This window comes from Platichthys flesus, chromosome 12 (genome assembly GCF_949316205.1).
Source record: "Platichthys flesus chromosome 12, fPlaFle2.1, whole genome shotgun sequence".
Taxonomy (NCBI): domain Eukaryota; kingdom Metazoa; phylum Chordata; class Actinopteri; order Pleuronectiformes; family Pleuronectidae; genus Platichthys; species Platichthys flesus.
Genome location: NC_084956.1, coordinates 19,232,286 through 19,249,253, shown reverse-complemented (window position 1 = coordinate 19,249,253; position 16,968 = coordinate 19,232,286). Strand labels below are relative to the sequence as shown.

Genomic DNA, 16,968 nt, shown 5'->3' with positions numbered 1-16,968 from the left:
CAGTTTTAGCCTGTCGTGTGTAGCCAAAGTGCGTGCGCGCGTCAAACCCGTACACTTGGATGCAGTGGTTTCAGGCAGTGATGCGCACGCGAATCAGGACGCGTGGCGGCGATGCCGGAGCAGCAGAGTATATAAGAGCTTCCAAGATGCCACTGATCGGTCATTCATGCACTTTGCTGCCAGCGCTTTCCAGCACATCGCCTCCGCTGCGCGCCCCGCAGCGTTGGCTCGATCCTCCGCAGCTGCGCCTCACATGTAGACCACACTCCGGCTTTCCCACAGCTCGGCTCGGGACTTCTGTCGGATCTCTGTCCGTGCGCTTCGGCCGAGGCGGATTTCCACAGCAGAAGTTTGTGAAAGAAGAGTCCCGGTGCGCACAGGATGCTCCGCGGCGCACGGAGCAGTGAGCGCGGATCCCTGCGAGTGACTCCACGTGAAGTTGTTGGTATGAGGCAGCGAGCGCAGACGGGCTTTTCTCTCGGTTAAGGGTCACCAGGCAGGTAGCCGACAGTCCGGGGGACGATGGATACTCTGAGCCTGTCAGTGAACGCTGTGTCCCACACCGTGGCCACTGAGCTCCCCGCCGCCGACGACCCCTTCAATGCACCCATCAAGAACATCGCGCCGTGGAACTTCACCATCCTGGCGGTGCTCATGTTCGTGGTCACCTCGCTGTCCCTGAGCGAGAACTTCCTCGTCATGTTCGTCACTTTCAAGTACAAGCAGCTCAGACAGCCCCTGAACTACATCATAGTGAACCTGGCCATCGCTGACTTTCTGGTCTCCCTCACCGGTGGAGTAATAAGTTTCCTGACGAACTCCAGGGGTTATTTCTTCCTTGGGAAGTGGGCTTGCATCCTGGAGGGGTTTGCTGTGACTTTCTTCGGTAGGTTTTTACAACTTTCTCCGCTTCTTTTCTTCAATGCATTGCTGATATAGTGCAAAGATTTAAGATAAATGACATCCCCAGATGGCACATCAGCAGGCTTCCACCACAGCTGGATTAAACATCTGTTCATAAATTAAAACGTCTGAGAGAGAGGTGACATACAAATCTGTCCAACTACAGCTGTTGTCAAAATGGAAAAACTGATCATATTCTTAGAAGGTTCTTTGAAAGATTTATGCAACACGCTATAAACTAACCTAAGACTTTAAGAACATTACATAAAATCCCCAATTCGAGCAGCAAAAACACAACATAACTGAAGCTTTTCCAGGATTAAACTTTTTATTTAATCCACAGAATAGATTTTGTAAATCCTTTCCAGCTTCACACTTTTAAGATGATTCCCCACAATGCAGCTCTGTAATTGTAATCCGCATTAGCATGGGAAAGTGAAACCAGGGCATGAGGGCTGAGGTGATGGACTTAAGTGTGTGTACAAAGTAAAATGTGTTCTAAGTTGTAAGGATAACAGTGGAAATAGTCTCAGACTCATAGTTAACTTCTGTGAGTCTACGCTGCAGAGTTCCCTGCATCTGATTGTTCATGCCTGCCTGATGTTTGCTGTTTTGCTGCCATTGTCTGTATAAAAAAAGCTGGGGCTCAGGATCAGTCACGTAGCCCATTGGGATTCTTTAAGGCAGAATTCAAACCCCACATTCGTGGCGGATGCTAGATGCAGTACGGCACATGAAGCTTCCTCACACACTGCGGTGCATGACTGGCCATTAAGTACGCTATTACAGACGGAATAAAGACGTCCTCAAAGTGGGATTCAGTAACTCCCAGAAAGAAACTTGTTTATGTCAGGGCAAACAGGCTCATTATTGGATTTGGTTACAAGGTTTGGGAAATCCTATTTTGACATCTTAGACAAGTCGACAACAGGAGAATGACACAGGACGTCACAGGATGTTATTGTTACATCAAATTGGCGGATAGACCATCATTTAATTTAGATGCTTGGGAGGATTTGATAATTTTTTTATGATTCTATGAAAATATGATCAACCTACTTCCACTTGTAATAGTTAGTCACTTTCAATAACTTGTAGCATTTGAATGAGACAGAAACGCATTACAGTTTATATTTAACTGAAGCAATATATCACATGTTATCGACTTAATGTACAGATTTAAGAATTATTTAGCTTACTTACATCCACCTTTACTGTGTAATGCAGTGAAACTTAATGGGGGAGGATTCTTTTTTTCTACAAAGCTCAGATTTGGTCAAAGACATTAACAGCTGTATTGGTGTAAATTTGATTTGCGATTCGTGAACATACCATAGTGGGTCTGGGACCAACACTAACGGTTATTTGGTGTGGAAAGATCAGTAATAAACGGGTCTGTGAAAATGGCCTTTTACCATAATTAAAATGAGCTAATTACGAGGCAGCATGTAATGTGTCCACTTCGGAACAGAAACATTTTCCTTTCACACGTTGAAAAATATGGTTGGTTTTAAGAGGGAAGGGTCAAAGCAGGCAACCCCAGCTGGACAAGCTCCCAAACATGAAATGTAACCACAGAGAGGAGAATCCTTAAGAGATGCAAAAACAGACAATATGTGCTCGAACATTCTGGCTTATGACAGGAAAGAATAGCCTATAGGCGTATTACTGTGTGAGGACAAATAAAAATACAGCATTTACTTTCATAGTTAATAAAAAACTAATCCCGGGTCTTGAAGATGTTTCTCCTACGGCTGTTTTCTCACTGAGTCTCCACACACTGACCTCCTGCTGTTTGCCTCAGGGATCGTAGCCCTGTGGTCTCTGTCCGTTCTGTCCTTCGAGCGGTTTTTCGTGATCTGCCGCCCCCTGGGGAACATCCGGCTGCAAGCGAAGCACGCCATCCTGGGTCTGCTGTTCGTCTGGACCTTCTCCTTCATCTGGACCTTCCCTCCTGTGCTGGGCTGGAACAGATACACCCTGAGTAAGATTGGAACAACCTGTGAGCCAGACTGGTAAGAAACCAACGTCTTTCCCTATATCTCTGTAACTCACTAGGATCAATGACTGATCCTAGTGACGACGAGGGTCAGTGCACAGAACACACACACGTTTTCTATCTCCCTGTTTTTTTTTTGTTCTTACCACTTGAGAAATCGTCTCTATTAAAAACTGGTGACAGGAAAGTTTGCGGGTTATTGATTTAAGCCGGGCTATTTTGTTTCTGGAAAGACATATTGCTGTGGAGTCTTTCAGGCATCATTTTTATTGCCTTGATCAGCACAAACAAAATTCTGTTCACCTTTACAGTATTGAGGTGGCTGCACGCAGTATTTTTAATGCTCAAAATCCTGGCAGAAAAATGTCCAAATGGCTCAATACCACAAGGAATCATTGAGAAAATGTGTCTTCAGGATTTATGGGCATTATCATCCAAATGACTGAAACTACAGTTCTTTTTTTTAGTCTCTAATTGTGTCCTGACGGAGAAGAAAATGTGCTTTTGACAAGTAGTAAAACAATGTAATCTGAAACAAAGTTTTGCTTTCCTATCTTCCTGAGCCCAGTCTCAGAACACACTCGCAGCACCTCTTATAAGAGACACTCGGAGAGAGAGGGCTGACAGGAATGGTAACAACTATGAATACATTTCTTTTATGGTCTTTCGTAAAATGTTTGGCTTGACCGATCTAAAAGCTGCAGAATCTGCCTTTGTATTAACAGAACAGGATGACTTAATCATAGCACTGAGATCAACATCACTAAATCAATTTCTCAGTTGTTTCTTGCTGTGGACAGCAGTGTGCTGATAGCTGTAGCAATGTCGCTAACACTACCCAGGGGCAAGGCCAGAGGGGCCGAGCACAGCTGCTATCTGATTGGCCCCTGAAGTGTCGCTGTGCAGTCACTTACCAACGGTGAATATGACAATCTGTAAACAATTTATTTCCTGAAGTACACAATGTGCTTGAACAAGGAACAAATATCAACATACATGCAATGATTTGTGGATTTCCTCAAAGCTATAAAGCTAACTGTAAACAAAGCGCCTCTGTTTGAATTATGGCCCTTTTATTGCCGTTGATCAGAAAGAATCTTAAATCCACTGCACCATCAATAGCTGCTGGAAGCAGCAATGAGTCATAGTCTGCTTGAACATGTTTCCTGGTAAATGACCTTTCTAAAATGAGCAGTAATGAAAATTGCTTTATTTTGTTTTGATCTAAGCATTGATCAAACGGTAAGGGATCCAGTCTTTGTAAAATTAGCGCCAACATAAAGCTCATCTATTTGTTTATTGCCCTGTTTATACTGGCCTTTATCCTTATTTTAAACCTGGTGCTTCACCCAACCTCAAACCCAGAAGAGCCCTGCATTCATTATTTCCCTCCTCACACACAAACAGATAAAGGTCATAGACATTCTGCACTGAGCCTCTGGCTCAGATATACAATGTTGCTTCAACTGTATTAGCTCAACCTGTGTGAATGTGTCTCATGGACGGAATCAAGAAACCAGTTGGCTGTAACTTGGCCCTCCGGGTGCCATCTGGGTAATGCTATTTAGCTGCTTTGATCAAAGTCGTGCAGCTAGGGGACTTGAGAGTTGGCCTCAAGCCCTATAAAGGCACCATTACTCCAATGAAGCACACAGGGGAAGAACGAATGCTCCAGACTGTACAATTAAGAGATCACCTTATGGAGATACTCCATGTGTGATCTCATAGATGACCTGATCCACCTCTGGCTGCACACAGCTCTGTAAGAACATTTGGTTAACAGCCGGAGCTCAAACTGCACAGGTGTGTGAGGAGCGTCGCCACACACACAAACTGATGCATTTTAAATACCTCATCTGTGTGCATCATTTTGGCAGAGGTTACATGTGAATAAACAGCAATGGACAACTCCTGAATCCTATTAAAACATAACAGGATGTATTTTGCAAGGTGAAGTTGGTCAGTGGAGAGGGGTTTGGATACAAAGAGGGAGTACAGTGGACTCTCCTCCAATTCCCCTCATGATCAGCTGTTGTGTAAGACATTTATTACAAAAACAAAGATGAAAATTTTCATCTCAAAACACCGGAGCTGCTCAGAAAATCTAGTGCAAATTATATATAAGAAATCTATAAGGAAAAAAGTGAGAAAACAACTGGCAGCATCTCTGAATCCAAATGGAAACTGTGGTTTAATATCGTGGAGCTCAGTGTGGAGGAGGTGCAGTGTGAACTATTACAGACGATTTTGTTCAATATCAAAAATGTGGTGTCCGTCACATTTTAATTATTAAATGTATCCTAATTCAGTCTTATTTTGACATCAATCATTTATATGTTTAGCTCTTCTAAGAACTGGCTGTCACCATCTTTTCCATTATTTCATTGTATTAAGTTATCAGATAAGACAATTTTACGTGTTTGTACCAAACTAAAGTCCAGTAGACTTATTGTGTTTCAAATTGATCACAAACTCGCATTTTACAAATAGAGCCACCAAGTATGTATCGTTAGATCGTTGTAGATCAGAAGCTGTAGTCACTTCATAACTGAAATAACTCCAATTGAAGATTGAGCTGAAATAATCCTGCACTCATTCCTACCAATCGCTATATCAACACAAAAAATTGCTACACTGTTACCTGAAAGTTACATTAACACAAGTGTAATAATGTGGTTTGGATGTTTAAAAAAAACATCCAATGATTCCCTTTTAACTCCTCCGCCACCAGCCCACCACTATTTTTTCTGGGTACAGAAAGAAAATACAAAGTAGTAGCAAATGGTAAGAAATTTAAGTATTTTAACAATTAGCGCTGAGATCAGAGAGGGATCATCTAACGCAAGCAGTTTTCAGACAAATTGGAATTTGTTTCCAGCACTGGCAGCACCAGCGTCAACACTTACTGCCATAAGCTCATAGTGAGTGATTGTGGACTGAATGCATTTCCTTGTGAAGTGACTTTGATAATTCAGTGTTTACACCTCCATGTTGTGGTTGTGCTGGTTTCAGTGTATTCATCTACTGTGACAACATAAGAATTAGCTCACCTGCGTCATTCTGTGGTTTGATCCAGCTGCTTTGTTGCAGCCTCTTGGGTAATAATCACTCCGTTTGCAGGCTAATCCGTCTTTAACGTTTCAACATTTTTTTATTTTTCAAAGAATAATTCATGGATTCAGGCATATAATATCAGGCATGTTTAAGGGACTGATATTTATGGGTTTGTGAAATGTTGTGCAGCTCTAAAGTAAAATCCAGATCTAGTGAATTTAAATGTGGTTTCATAAGGTTACTGTTGAACCTGCTGAGGGCCATTCCAGTTTTTGAATGGATACAATAGCTTGACTGACAAAGTGGAAATATGTTCTTAGTTCTTAGTTGTAGAAATATCTATTTGTAGTCTATTATAAGGTATTATAAACTAATTAGATCCTGTGCTGTGTCAGATGCTTCCTCTTTGCTTCATTCATCCCTGAGATGAGTTGAGCCCTTGAGCCTATGGATGCTCACTTCTGTGAGTAAAAAAATAACAACTCTTTAGTAGCACTTAAATGGCACTTACTTATAGCACTTTGTAGTTTTGCTTTATTTTGAAGAAATTGTACTTTCTTGATTCTTGTCGTCCTGGGTCTGTACCTTCGGGGTTGAATGCACTTATTGTAAGTCGCTTTGGATAAACGCGTCAGCTAAATGAAATGTAATGTAATTTAATGTAATGTAATATATAAGGTGCCTGTACACACTTTGTCAGGACAAAAAACAAACTGAAGTCCAATCAGAGGCGATGATAGGGAGACTCGTGAGACAAATGAGTGAAGGGTGAAAGCAGTTCAATACAGAGATTTTCTTGGGGGGGGGGAGCAAAACCTGCTGTGCTGATCTCTGTGGAGATCACATGTGAGTTGTTAGGGTCGCATGAGTGGTAGTGTGAATGGGTGTTAAGCTGCCTGGGCCGGGATCGCAGGACTGAATTGTAAGTGGCTGATTGGTGGTGTTGTGGACCACATCTTCTTTTTGGTGACCGTTCTACGAAATAGAGAGGAGGTGAAACTTGTTCAAGATCCCCCAGCAATTCCAGTTAGCTTCATGTCGCACTTAGAAACACCATAAGCTGTGTGACTGAGAAACTCACACACACACACACACACACACACACAAACGTGCAAAAGTGAAGGGGTGTGAACTTTCTAAAACCACTCTGTTCACTGCTTCTCCTGCTTCTGTAAGAAGTGGGGATGGTGGCTTTTGTTGCACAATTTGACAGTTAAAAACAAAAGTTAAGTTCATGAAGATTAAAATATAGTTATCGCTCTAATTTTTTTCCATTGACATTACTTTAGACAGTGACAAGGTAACATATGGGAAATTGAGTTAGCTGAAAAAGCTGATCACGTTCATGACACAACACTGGCGGAGGCTGTTGTGAGATTTATTGCAGCTAAATAGTTTAAAAGTTACAAGACATGTTTGTTCACCTAGAGTAACAAACACACTCCATACAAATAAAACTACTCCAGGTGATGGTATAAAAAAAGGACCTGAAACACCAGTGTTCACTTTGAAATGTGAAGCAGCTCTGAGCTCTGCAGTGTAAATGAGCAAGTTCCCTCAGTCATGCGGGAAGATGTTGAACAGGGGCACAGTAGCCGGTGGTGGGAAGACCTCTTCTTTAAACTAATTATATCAATGGGAATTTTTTCTGACAGATTTTTCGGAACAGGTTCATGTTATGCACTTCGTCAAACGTGACAGTCCGGCTGGAGACGGCGCTGTCAGAGATTATGTAAATGCTGTACACAGACAGTAGCGGCTCATTTAGTCCCTGAACCTCAAAGCACTTTAGCCTCTTTATCAAAAGGTGGAGCTGGTAGGAGCAGAGTGCATGAAGGCAACTGTTCATTTCAACAATTCCTTGGAGTTGTAAGAGATTTTACTGCTCATTTAAGGAAGCAGGGAAATAAAGCAAATGGTCTCAGTTTGCCACAGAAATACTATAATAATTTTTAATAAAACTACAGAGAACATAAAGGGTGCCGTTAGAAACCAAATGAGCTCATGTCCTGGCCATAGACTGTATTTACAAAGGGATGTAGACTCTAGGTCCAGAAAGTGAAGCCAATTCGCAAGTGCCTGAAATGTTTTGTTCTCTCAAATGACCAGCAGAGGGCAACTCCACTGGAGTTCTCACCTGATTTATAACGTCAGTAAAAGTTTTCCTAAAGAGTTCACGGTCTCAATTTCTAGTTTTGAGATTTTTTTCACTAAAGCATGACATTGATTCAGTAAATGATGGTTCAATTCAGAATCAAATACATGGTTATGACATAGAATCAACACCCAAATGCATGTGGTGCGTTGACAGCTAGCAGGTCGCAGGTTTAGGTGGTGCATGCAAAGTCCTCGCGCTCTCACCCCCTGCTACTTCATATGGGGTCACCTCTGGTAAAAAAACAAAAACTCCAGAAAAGTTTGAGGCTTTAAAACTGGACTTCACAAAATACTGTTGTGGATTGTACCCTGGTCCTGTCTTAAAGTAAATGAAGGGAGGAGCTCTCAATGATACAAGGGGCCCAGATATGCTCTCCGGCCTCATAACATGTCAGGAATTACAGATGTTTCTCTTATGTAACTAACAACAGTATAATCCTGCCTGCTCACCTGGATGTTTTTCTTGTTTAGTATTTTTGAACGAACTGAACAAATAATTATTCATCATGAATAGTTATTATACATACAGTATGTGACACATGACAAAATGATGTGTGTGATGCAGCATCATAAATGTGTGCTCAGCCACACTTCCCTGGTTCATCAATGATTAAGGTGCATGCATGCATGACACACAGACACAAACACACACACAGACACACACACACACACATACACACACTCTTTACAAAATGAATCTGGGGGCTTGTTTTATGACGGTTGTAGGTAGGTGTTACTGGAAATAACATAATTAGACTAAATTACAGGCCTCAGGCCCCTAATGTGCCACAGATGTTTGTCTCAGCTGTGATATGTCCCTTTGTTAAATTAAGTTAAAATGAGGTGCAAAGCTGTCATCCTTCTCGCCAGCTAGATAAAAGCCTCTGAATGAAAAAAATGGCATTTCATAGCCGGGACATTATGGGCCTTTTAACCACTTTGTTCTTAAGAGACAATTTGGTATCGCTCTTATGCAAATTGATGTAAACGTCCTCATCAAAATCAAGAGATGACGAGTCAGAAGGCTACATTTCTGTTAAGTAAACATTATTTAATAAAAAGTTTGATGTTGTGGTCGCACACACACACACACACACACACACACACACACACACACACACACACAGACACACCCCCATTGAATGTCTGTGTCCCTGTTCTTGTGTCTGACCAGGTATTCCACCAGTATGACGTCTCACAGCTACATCATCACTTTCTTCACCACCTGTTTCATTTTCCCTCTCGGAGTGATATTCTTCTGCTACGGGAAACTCCTCCGCAAGCTCAGGAAGGTCAGTTCTCACTCAAACGCATTTCTGCAGTTTATTTCACAAGACTCTATGCTTTTAGATTAATTCAATTTCTCAAAATGTTTTTAAAGACACATTTTCTCTGATAGGAAACAAAATGCATGCTCATCCCGTGAGAATACTGGTTTTCATTTTGTCATCTCAATAACTCAATCACTCACCCTAATATCTGCCAGTGGAGACCAAATGTTCATTGATGGTCTAAAAAAACTCCCAGATTGCACATTGGAGCCATGTAATGTGACACAAGGTATTTTTCATGATTGTTACGAGGCTGGAAGTCCAAATGAGGAAAAATGAAACCTACCTTTAATCGGAACCCAAATGAACATTTGATGGTGTCCTACTGTAAATGGACCCACAAGCTCTGTTCAGACATGCACCGGAAATTCTCTGGATTCTTGTCCATATCGTTACCTCCACAAAGGAAGTTATGGTTTCACCCATGTCTTCGCAAGAAGGATTTTGCAAAATGGGCTGAAATGATTTGCACCAACTTGTTGGAGGTATGGGGCGTAAGGCCAGACAGGAAACCATTACACTTTAGTGCATAGAGAGAGAGAAGATTTGTGAAGCATGTCTGTTGCTCTGGTGTATATGGTGTTTGGATTTTTTCCTTTATTTTCCATTATAGGAGTAAGACGTCTAGGATTGTTTGGCCTCGACTCAGTCCTCTGCTGAGTGCCTGTCTAGTTAATTAGGTGGACTGAGTGGTTCACTAGGAGCTTTATCAGCAACAATTAAACAGCGCTGGCCAGTTTAGAGAGTGGCTCTGTAGAGTTGTCCGCTTTGTAAATTCACTGACTGCATAAAAACAGAAAATCATTAGTGTGGCTAAAATGGAGCCTTTAGTGTGATGTGCTCAGGGATGTTGGATGTGTTTTCTTGGGGGGTGCTGGCTGCTTTACCTGTTGGATACGTATCTCTTTCCCTTCCTGGACAACACTGTCCATTACAGAGTGGCGACTACACTGAGCTATATATGGACCCAAGGCTTTATATCAAATTATGTGATGATTATTGTAAGTCGCTTTGGATAAAAGCATATTTACAAAGACTGCACTGTTATGAAGTTACTCAAACGTTGTGGGGGTAATATAAATCAAATTCTGCTCCAATGTGAGTGTAGATATACTTTTTACCTCAAAACACTCCACCCTAGTGGCTGCAAGGAAGAATTGGACATGAGATGTTAATTGTCACTCTTTGTTATTGTCTGTCTGCACCAGTTAATCTGGTCTAATTTCCATCACTGTACATATGTATACCAGCATACCACAGTCTGGAACTTGTTTTGTTCTGTGTGCGAGTTGTCCTCTGCTGCATTTCTGCTTAGCCACGTTTTGCCTTAAAGCCATTTATACCTTCATTACAACCAGTCTATCTACAGTGCATTCAGCCTGCATTGGCTGAAATGAGGCGTCATGGTTTATAACTCAAATCCAGTGGTGCGCAGACACTTTGCACCTGGTGGCCGTGTTGTTGAGCAGCCTGCATTACCATTACACCAGTTTGCAGTCTGGCAGAAACACTTCCATTAAAGTTGTATGAAAAGCAGATTTAGACTGTGAGGAAGCAATGCAAATTTAGCTGAGCTCTATTTGAGATGTTGTTTGACTTAAACTTTACCTGAGTAGTTTGTTATGAGAGTAATTGTTGGCTATGCTAGAATATAGATTTGGAGAGACTTATAATACCCTGACACAAAGGAATCAAAGAATATGATACTTATGTTGTAACTAAATATAAAAAAAAAAAATAGATATAAGATAGATGTAAGCACCTATTGTAAATTTAAAAGAAGAAAAAAACATACAAGGTAAAAGGAATCTGTCGAGGCAGCGGTCACATCCTCTGCACACGTACTTCCAATGTCTGAGTTTCTGGTCGAGCTGTTACAAAGGCCCAAATCTGAACTGGGAAGGAGATCCCTGGTCGTCTGTTTATTCAAATTTTATTATTATGTGCGTCCAAATCGTACCAAATTAGATTGCACTTTCCTGGGCTCTTATTTATACACATGGCAAGTTGGAAGCTGATAAGATGAATAGTTCTTGACCTGAATTCCAGTTAGAGTTTTCATGTAATTAATAGATTAAGAGCCTTGGCAAGCCTATGTCTGTTGAATCCTAAGAGCTGAAGTGTTGAGTTAGTTAGAAAGTGCTGAAGGGATAGTGATGGTTTTGTGTTTCCTCCAGGTGTCACATGGTCGTCTGGCCACCGCTAAGAAGCCGGAGCGACAGGTGACCCGTATGGTGGTGGTGATGATCGTTGCATTCATGGTGGGCTGGACGCCGTACGCAGTCTTCGCCATCCTGGTCACAGCTCATCCGACCATCCAAATCGATCCCAGGCTGGCCTCTATACCCGCCTTCTTTTCCAAGACAGCTGCTGTCTACAACCCAATCATCTACGTCTACATGAACAAACAGGTATCTCTCTTTTCATCCCGCAGTAGGACCTTGTGTGCTCAGTGCTGTATAAGTCTAGTTTCAGCAGAGTATTGCAGGTGGTGAAATTCCTTCCTCTGCCACGGCTGAGACACATCACAGTAAGTGAGACTCACGCTCTGGGTAATCATTGTTGACTGTGCAAATATAACGGTCTGTCCATATGTTTCTAGATTCCATTTGAGTCAGTTTGATCATGTAACCACATAGCAATTGTTTTGGTAACTTCCCTGTCAAGCAATCATTCCTTATTTAGAATAAATGTAATTATTTTCTCTGCTGTGAGCTCCCAATGGTGATTACAGACTCGTTAACTGTGATTACCAAAATCTAAAATAAAGAAAAAAATCCCTGGGGACCGCTAGGGGTGAATTTATTTTCAAAATAATTTCATCCATATGAAAATTTCATACAACTCCTGAAGCCCAACAACTAAAACCACAAATCTTGACAAATGGGGGTCCGTGGTCTAGCTTATGTAGTAAAGACTAACGTCTGGCTTAGTGGGTTTACAAGCAATTAACAAAGCTATGTATAATCCTAATTTTGGTGTAACAGGAGGTTTATGTACTAAGATGAAGAGAGCGATACTCGTGGAAACAGTCACTCGGTGCTCCAGAGGCAAACAGTCCTTGTGTGCAGAAATAGAGCTCACAGTGTCCTCAAGCTAAACACTGAGGCCCTGCAGGTCTGCCTGCTCCAAGAAGAGTGGACACTCTGTCTTAGTGCTGTTGTTGTGTCTCTGGTAAACATTCTGTGTCCAATTTACAGGCGTCACATCAGTTTTACTTTACCTTTCGCTGCAGTTTGGCACCACCGTTGTTCAAAGTTCACACGAAACCCTCCTGAAGTCTCGTCCGAGGTTGTTAATGACCTTTTCATGTTCACATGTATTACTCACCATTCGCACGTTGCTCCACGGTCGGTGGCAAGTTTTCTCCGTGCATGCCTGGTTTCATTTGTTTCAATAGGATTCTATACGTTCCTGTCAGAATAGAGAGCATTCTAACTGTCAAAGCCAGTTATGATTAACATGACTGAAGTAGAGACTGGCCCACAGTACAGTTTTAGAGCGATCTATTTTTAGAGTCCAGCTACAGTACATGCACTGTATATCTGCTTGGCAAACTGCCATATTAAAAACCTTCTTGCCAGGGAGCAGCACAGAATCTGCATGTCCATCTGACCGCCCCACTTCTGAGTTGCACTCACTTTTAAATGGGTCATCCACTAAGAGAGCCACTTGATGTAAAAGGACGGGTTCTGGGTTATACAGAGCCCCTGCTGCTTCAACCAATCTGCTGGTGCTCATGGAGGTCACCTGACCTCTAGTGCATGATCGCAATACTCCTTTCCATCTCTTTGACTCTCTTCATATCTGGCATTAACACTTGAGTTGTCCACCTATGATCAGATCACTTGAGACGAATGTTGCAACAGGTCTAAACAGGGCCTGTGAGTAACGTAACAAAGCGAGGGGAGCCAGAGTATCAGGGGATTTCCATGATGCATGACCACAGCTACTTGGAATAGCAATATCTGAGGATTTTCTGGGTCAAAAGGTCAAAGGTAAAGGAGCCCTTTTAGAAATAAGCTGTTTACTTCTAATAATTATTCTTTAAAATCCATATCACTTGAGGATCAGATTCCTTGTTGCTTCACCATCGGATCAACATCAACAGACGCAAAATGCCTCAAATAGAGGATGTGACAAAATAGAGAAATTTTTAGACAAGGTGGAAATTGATTTGTATATGATGCTGATTTCCTACTGCTGTGTAACAGCAACTAAAGAGACAGACACCTTCTTCAGGGGTGAGTGGAGACCAAACCAGAGCAACAAATAGTGAAATGTGTTAATTGGCTGTTGTCAACATTACTAGGTCATACAGTATGTCAACAATGGCAGATTGGTTTTGTCAAATTACAGTGATCCTATATTTCACTTTAGTTTGTACTGGTGGCAACTACTGCACTGCATCCATTTCAAGTTTCACATTAATGTCACCACCTTTCATGTTTATGACCTTGTTCTCTGGGCAGGAGTCTTTTTAAAAGCTCTGTTTTTCAAAAGGTTTAGGAAGCATGAGATATTAGAGGTTTAACATCAGATTTATGGTCCCAGAGTGATCTAAGTCATAGAGTACCCCTCTGTTTGTTTTCATGAGGGTAATAGAGGAGTTAATGCAACACTTTGAAAAGGATTACTGGCTTGAGGGGAGCAGTTAGGAGGCTTGCATGTTGAATTAGACAGTTCACCAAGGGTCAGGAATCAGGATTTCCCCCCGGGGCTTCACAGAGTGGGAACTTCAGCACAGAAAAAGGTCAATCAGTGTTATTTAGATGAAAAGTAATGTGGAAACAAATGATTGCTAGGCTATTAGTGAGGACCACTTGACAATGGCTGTGTTATTCCGAGAACAGATTAAGACATGGAATCATTGCCTATTGTGTGTGCGTGTCTGAGAGGACAGCGCAGACACAACTACATGTTGTGTAATCAAAGCTCTACATGCCTAATGCACAGACTAAAGATGTACTGATACAGATTCAGACGCCTGGACTTATCGGCCAATACTGAGAACCAATCCGATACCAGTGCCTCCAAAAAGATCTACAATATGAAGTAATTTTAATACAGTAGAAACCAGGTATAGTGATCACAGATAGAGAGAGGGAGAGATAGAAATGAGCAGCAGATTCTGTGTGTGTGTGTACGAGAGCATGCAAGCATGCGTGAGTGCGCAATGTTATACGTTTTCCTCAAGTTCCAGGACTATTGTACAGGGGCTTCACAATTTGTTTACCGCAATCCACATTTTAGGGTTATTATTTTGGCCAAGACAATTGGATCACTATAAGCGGTTTCCATTGTAAATAAATTTGCATTTTTTTTTCATATATTGGAAGTGTTTACTAGCCTGACGTTGTCATACTCACAATTCTAGTCAGAATGTGAGTCTGATACCACTCCATTGGGCTGTGATTATGGGGCGTGTTACAACCGAACCAGAAAAAAAAATGCCTCTTGTCTCAATTGGATAGACCTACAACAAATCAGAGCAACGTAGTATGTGACGTATGTTAAGCGACTCATTGTGAGTTATTTATTAACGCCGGGTTCACACCGGACGCTGAGGCGACCGTTTCGGTGTCGAGTCTATTTTTTGCGCTCGAAGCGATCGTATCGCACCAGGAAACACACTGAAAAATGATTTAAACGATATGATGACATATTTTATATGATATAAATTATCAAATATGATACTTTGAATTCATTAAACGTCCCCCTCTGCCACAACAGCCACACAAGCAGTGATAAAGATAAAAAGAGAGAGAGGATGGGCTACGTATTCTCCACATAGGCTTGAGTGGAGAATACGTAATTTACCCTCAACACCCGACATTTAACGGAGCAAACAGCGGAGAAGTTCTTCAACATGGATGACATTAAATTAATAATTGAACTGGAGAAGTACAGTGAGTTGTATGATCCTCGGAACATGTTGTATAAAGACAACACCAAGAAAGACAAAGTTTACGATGCTGGTATCAGAATCGGAGCACTCAAGTTTGAGTAGCTAAAACGGAATATTTCATGTGCTTTAAACATGATACCAAAAATATTGTGATCACAAATGATTTAATTTGTGTTTCAATCTCACTGTTCATAATCCACATTCTTTCTGCCCAGTTCCGGAAGTGCCTGATCCAGCTCTTCACCGGCAGGGGGACCATACCCGACAGCCACCTGAACCAGACCTCGGAGCGACCAGGAATTACAGCAGAGAGTCAAACAGGAGAAATGTCAGCAATCGCAGCTCGCATCCCTTTGAGTGGCAATGCATCACCCAGGTCTGACGATTCCCCGACCGACTGTGGCTCGTTTGCCCAGCTGCCCATCCCAGAGAACAAAGTGTGTCCCATGTAACACACCCAATAGGCCTTCTCTTACTGTCTACTGACCCTGAGAGCCCATAGTAACCATCTGTAATCTATCTAACAGTTTTCGGAAAGCACTGTATCTAGTTACAGAACTTGGGGAGATGGACAGTGCGAAGCAGAGTCAGCTCTTGAAAGGTTTTCAAAGTGGATGGATCAGGCCCATTTTTTTATATGTCAAGTTTAAATAATTAAGGACAGACACTAAACTTAAAGAAGGGTTTTGTTCTCTAGCATGTTTCAGTTGTTTGTTCAATGTTTGACTAAAAAAGGCACAACAGCTAGGACAAGAAGGAAACGTACCAACAGAAGTGCTCTGAGCTTTATCCACAAGTTATCTTTGTAAATATTTGCTTGCTGGACACACTTCTGTCATAATATTAGAGAATAACTTGAATGTTCTTGTGACCATCATTACAAACCTGTCCGTGTGTATCATCAGAGGACACTTGATTCGACTTGATAGTATCAGCCTTCATATCCTCGTGAGAAAAAGGGAGACTGCTAAAAATGCAGACCTTGACATCAGTTAGTATAGGGCTAGCCAGTGTTTTTTTTCCAACACCACAATGCATCCAGCCTTTCATCTCATCCTCGCCTTCTCCTTTGAAGCCCTGTGATAGCTTATAGAGAAAGCGTTGTTTTTCTATGCTGTTTCAGTACTTTGACAGTGCATCCTCATTCATCTCTGCTCGTCAAGAGGATGCAGCAGCCTTTCTGAATTTGGATACTTTTACTTTACTTTAGTCCTGCGTGGACTAGATTGTGTAAAAGCTTTCATCTTTAGTGAAGATGGTCAATGGGACTTTGAGATGCCAGTCTCCTGTTGTCTCTTTAGCAGTGTAGTAGGACAACATATTTATGAAGTGCCAGCAGGGGATAATCAAACACAAAAACATGCACACAACTAAGTAGCACACCACAACACAAACACATGAACACACACAGATTGCAATTCACTGCCTTTATTACAATAAGCTATCTTAAGGCACTGTGAAGATGATAAAGCACCAATAAATATCTTGGCTAAAGAGTAGCAAACAGTGAAGCAATGAGTATTCCCACCATTAGCACAGGTCAACAGCAATATAAAAGCTAACTACGGTCACACAGTTGAACACTTCACCGTTAGCTACAGTAGATGTAGCAGTGA

General features: G+C 41.7%; 1 protein-coding gene across 1 annotated transcript; it reads left to right on the top strand.

Annotated features, from left to right (window-relative positions):
- Window positions 1–522: 522 nt before the first annotated feature.
- On the top strand, window positions 523–16,449 carry valopa (vertebrate ancient long opsin a). Its single transcript, XM_062401073.1, has 5 exons — window positions 523–886; window positions 2,708–2,918; window positions 9,288–9,405; window positions 11,622–11,855; window positions 15,568–16,449. The coding sequence occupies exons 1-5, from the start codon at window positions 523–525 to the stop codon at window positions 15,802–15,804; spliced, it is 1,164 nt and encodes a 387-aa protein (XP_062257057.1). The 3' UTR covers window positions 15,805–16,449.
- Window positions 16,450–16,968: the final 519 nt, after the last annotated feature.

Excerpts from the sequence above, each read along its gene's own strand:
- valopa (XM_062401073.1), top strand. The coding sequence starts at position 523 with ATGGATACTCTGAGCCTGTCAGTGAACGCTGTGTCCCACACCGTGGCC. Across the intron at positions 887-2,707 it reads GTTTGCTGTGACTTTCTTCG|GGATCGTAGCCCTGTGGTCT; the intron begins GTAGGTTTTTAC and ends TGTTTGCCTCAG. Across the intron at positions 9,406-11,621 it reads TCCTCCGCAAGCTCAGGAAG|GTGTCACATGGTCGTCTGGC; the intron begins GTCAGTTCTCAC and ends TGTTTCCTCCAG.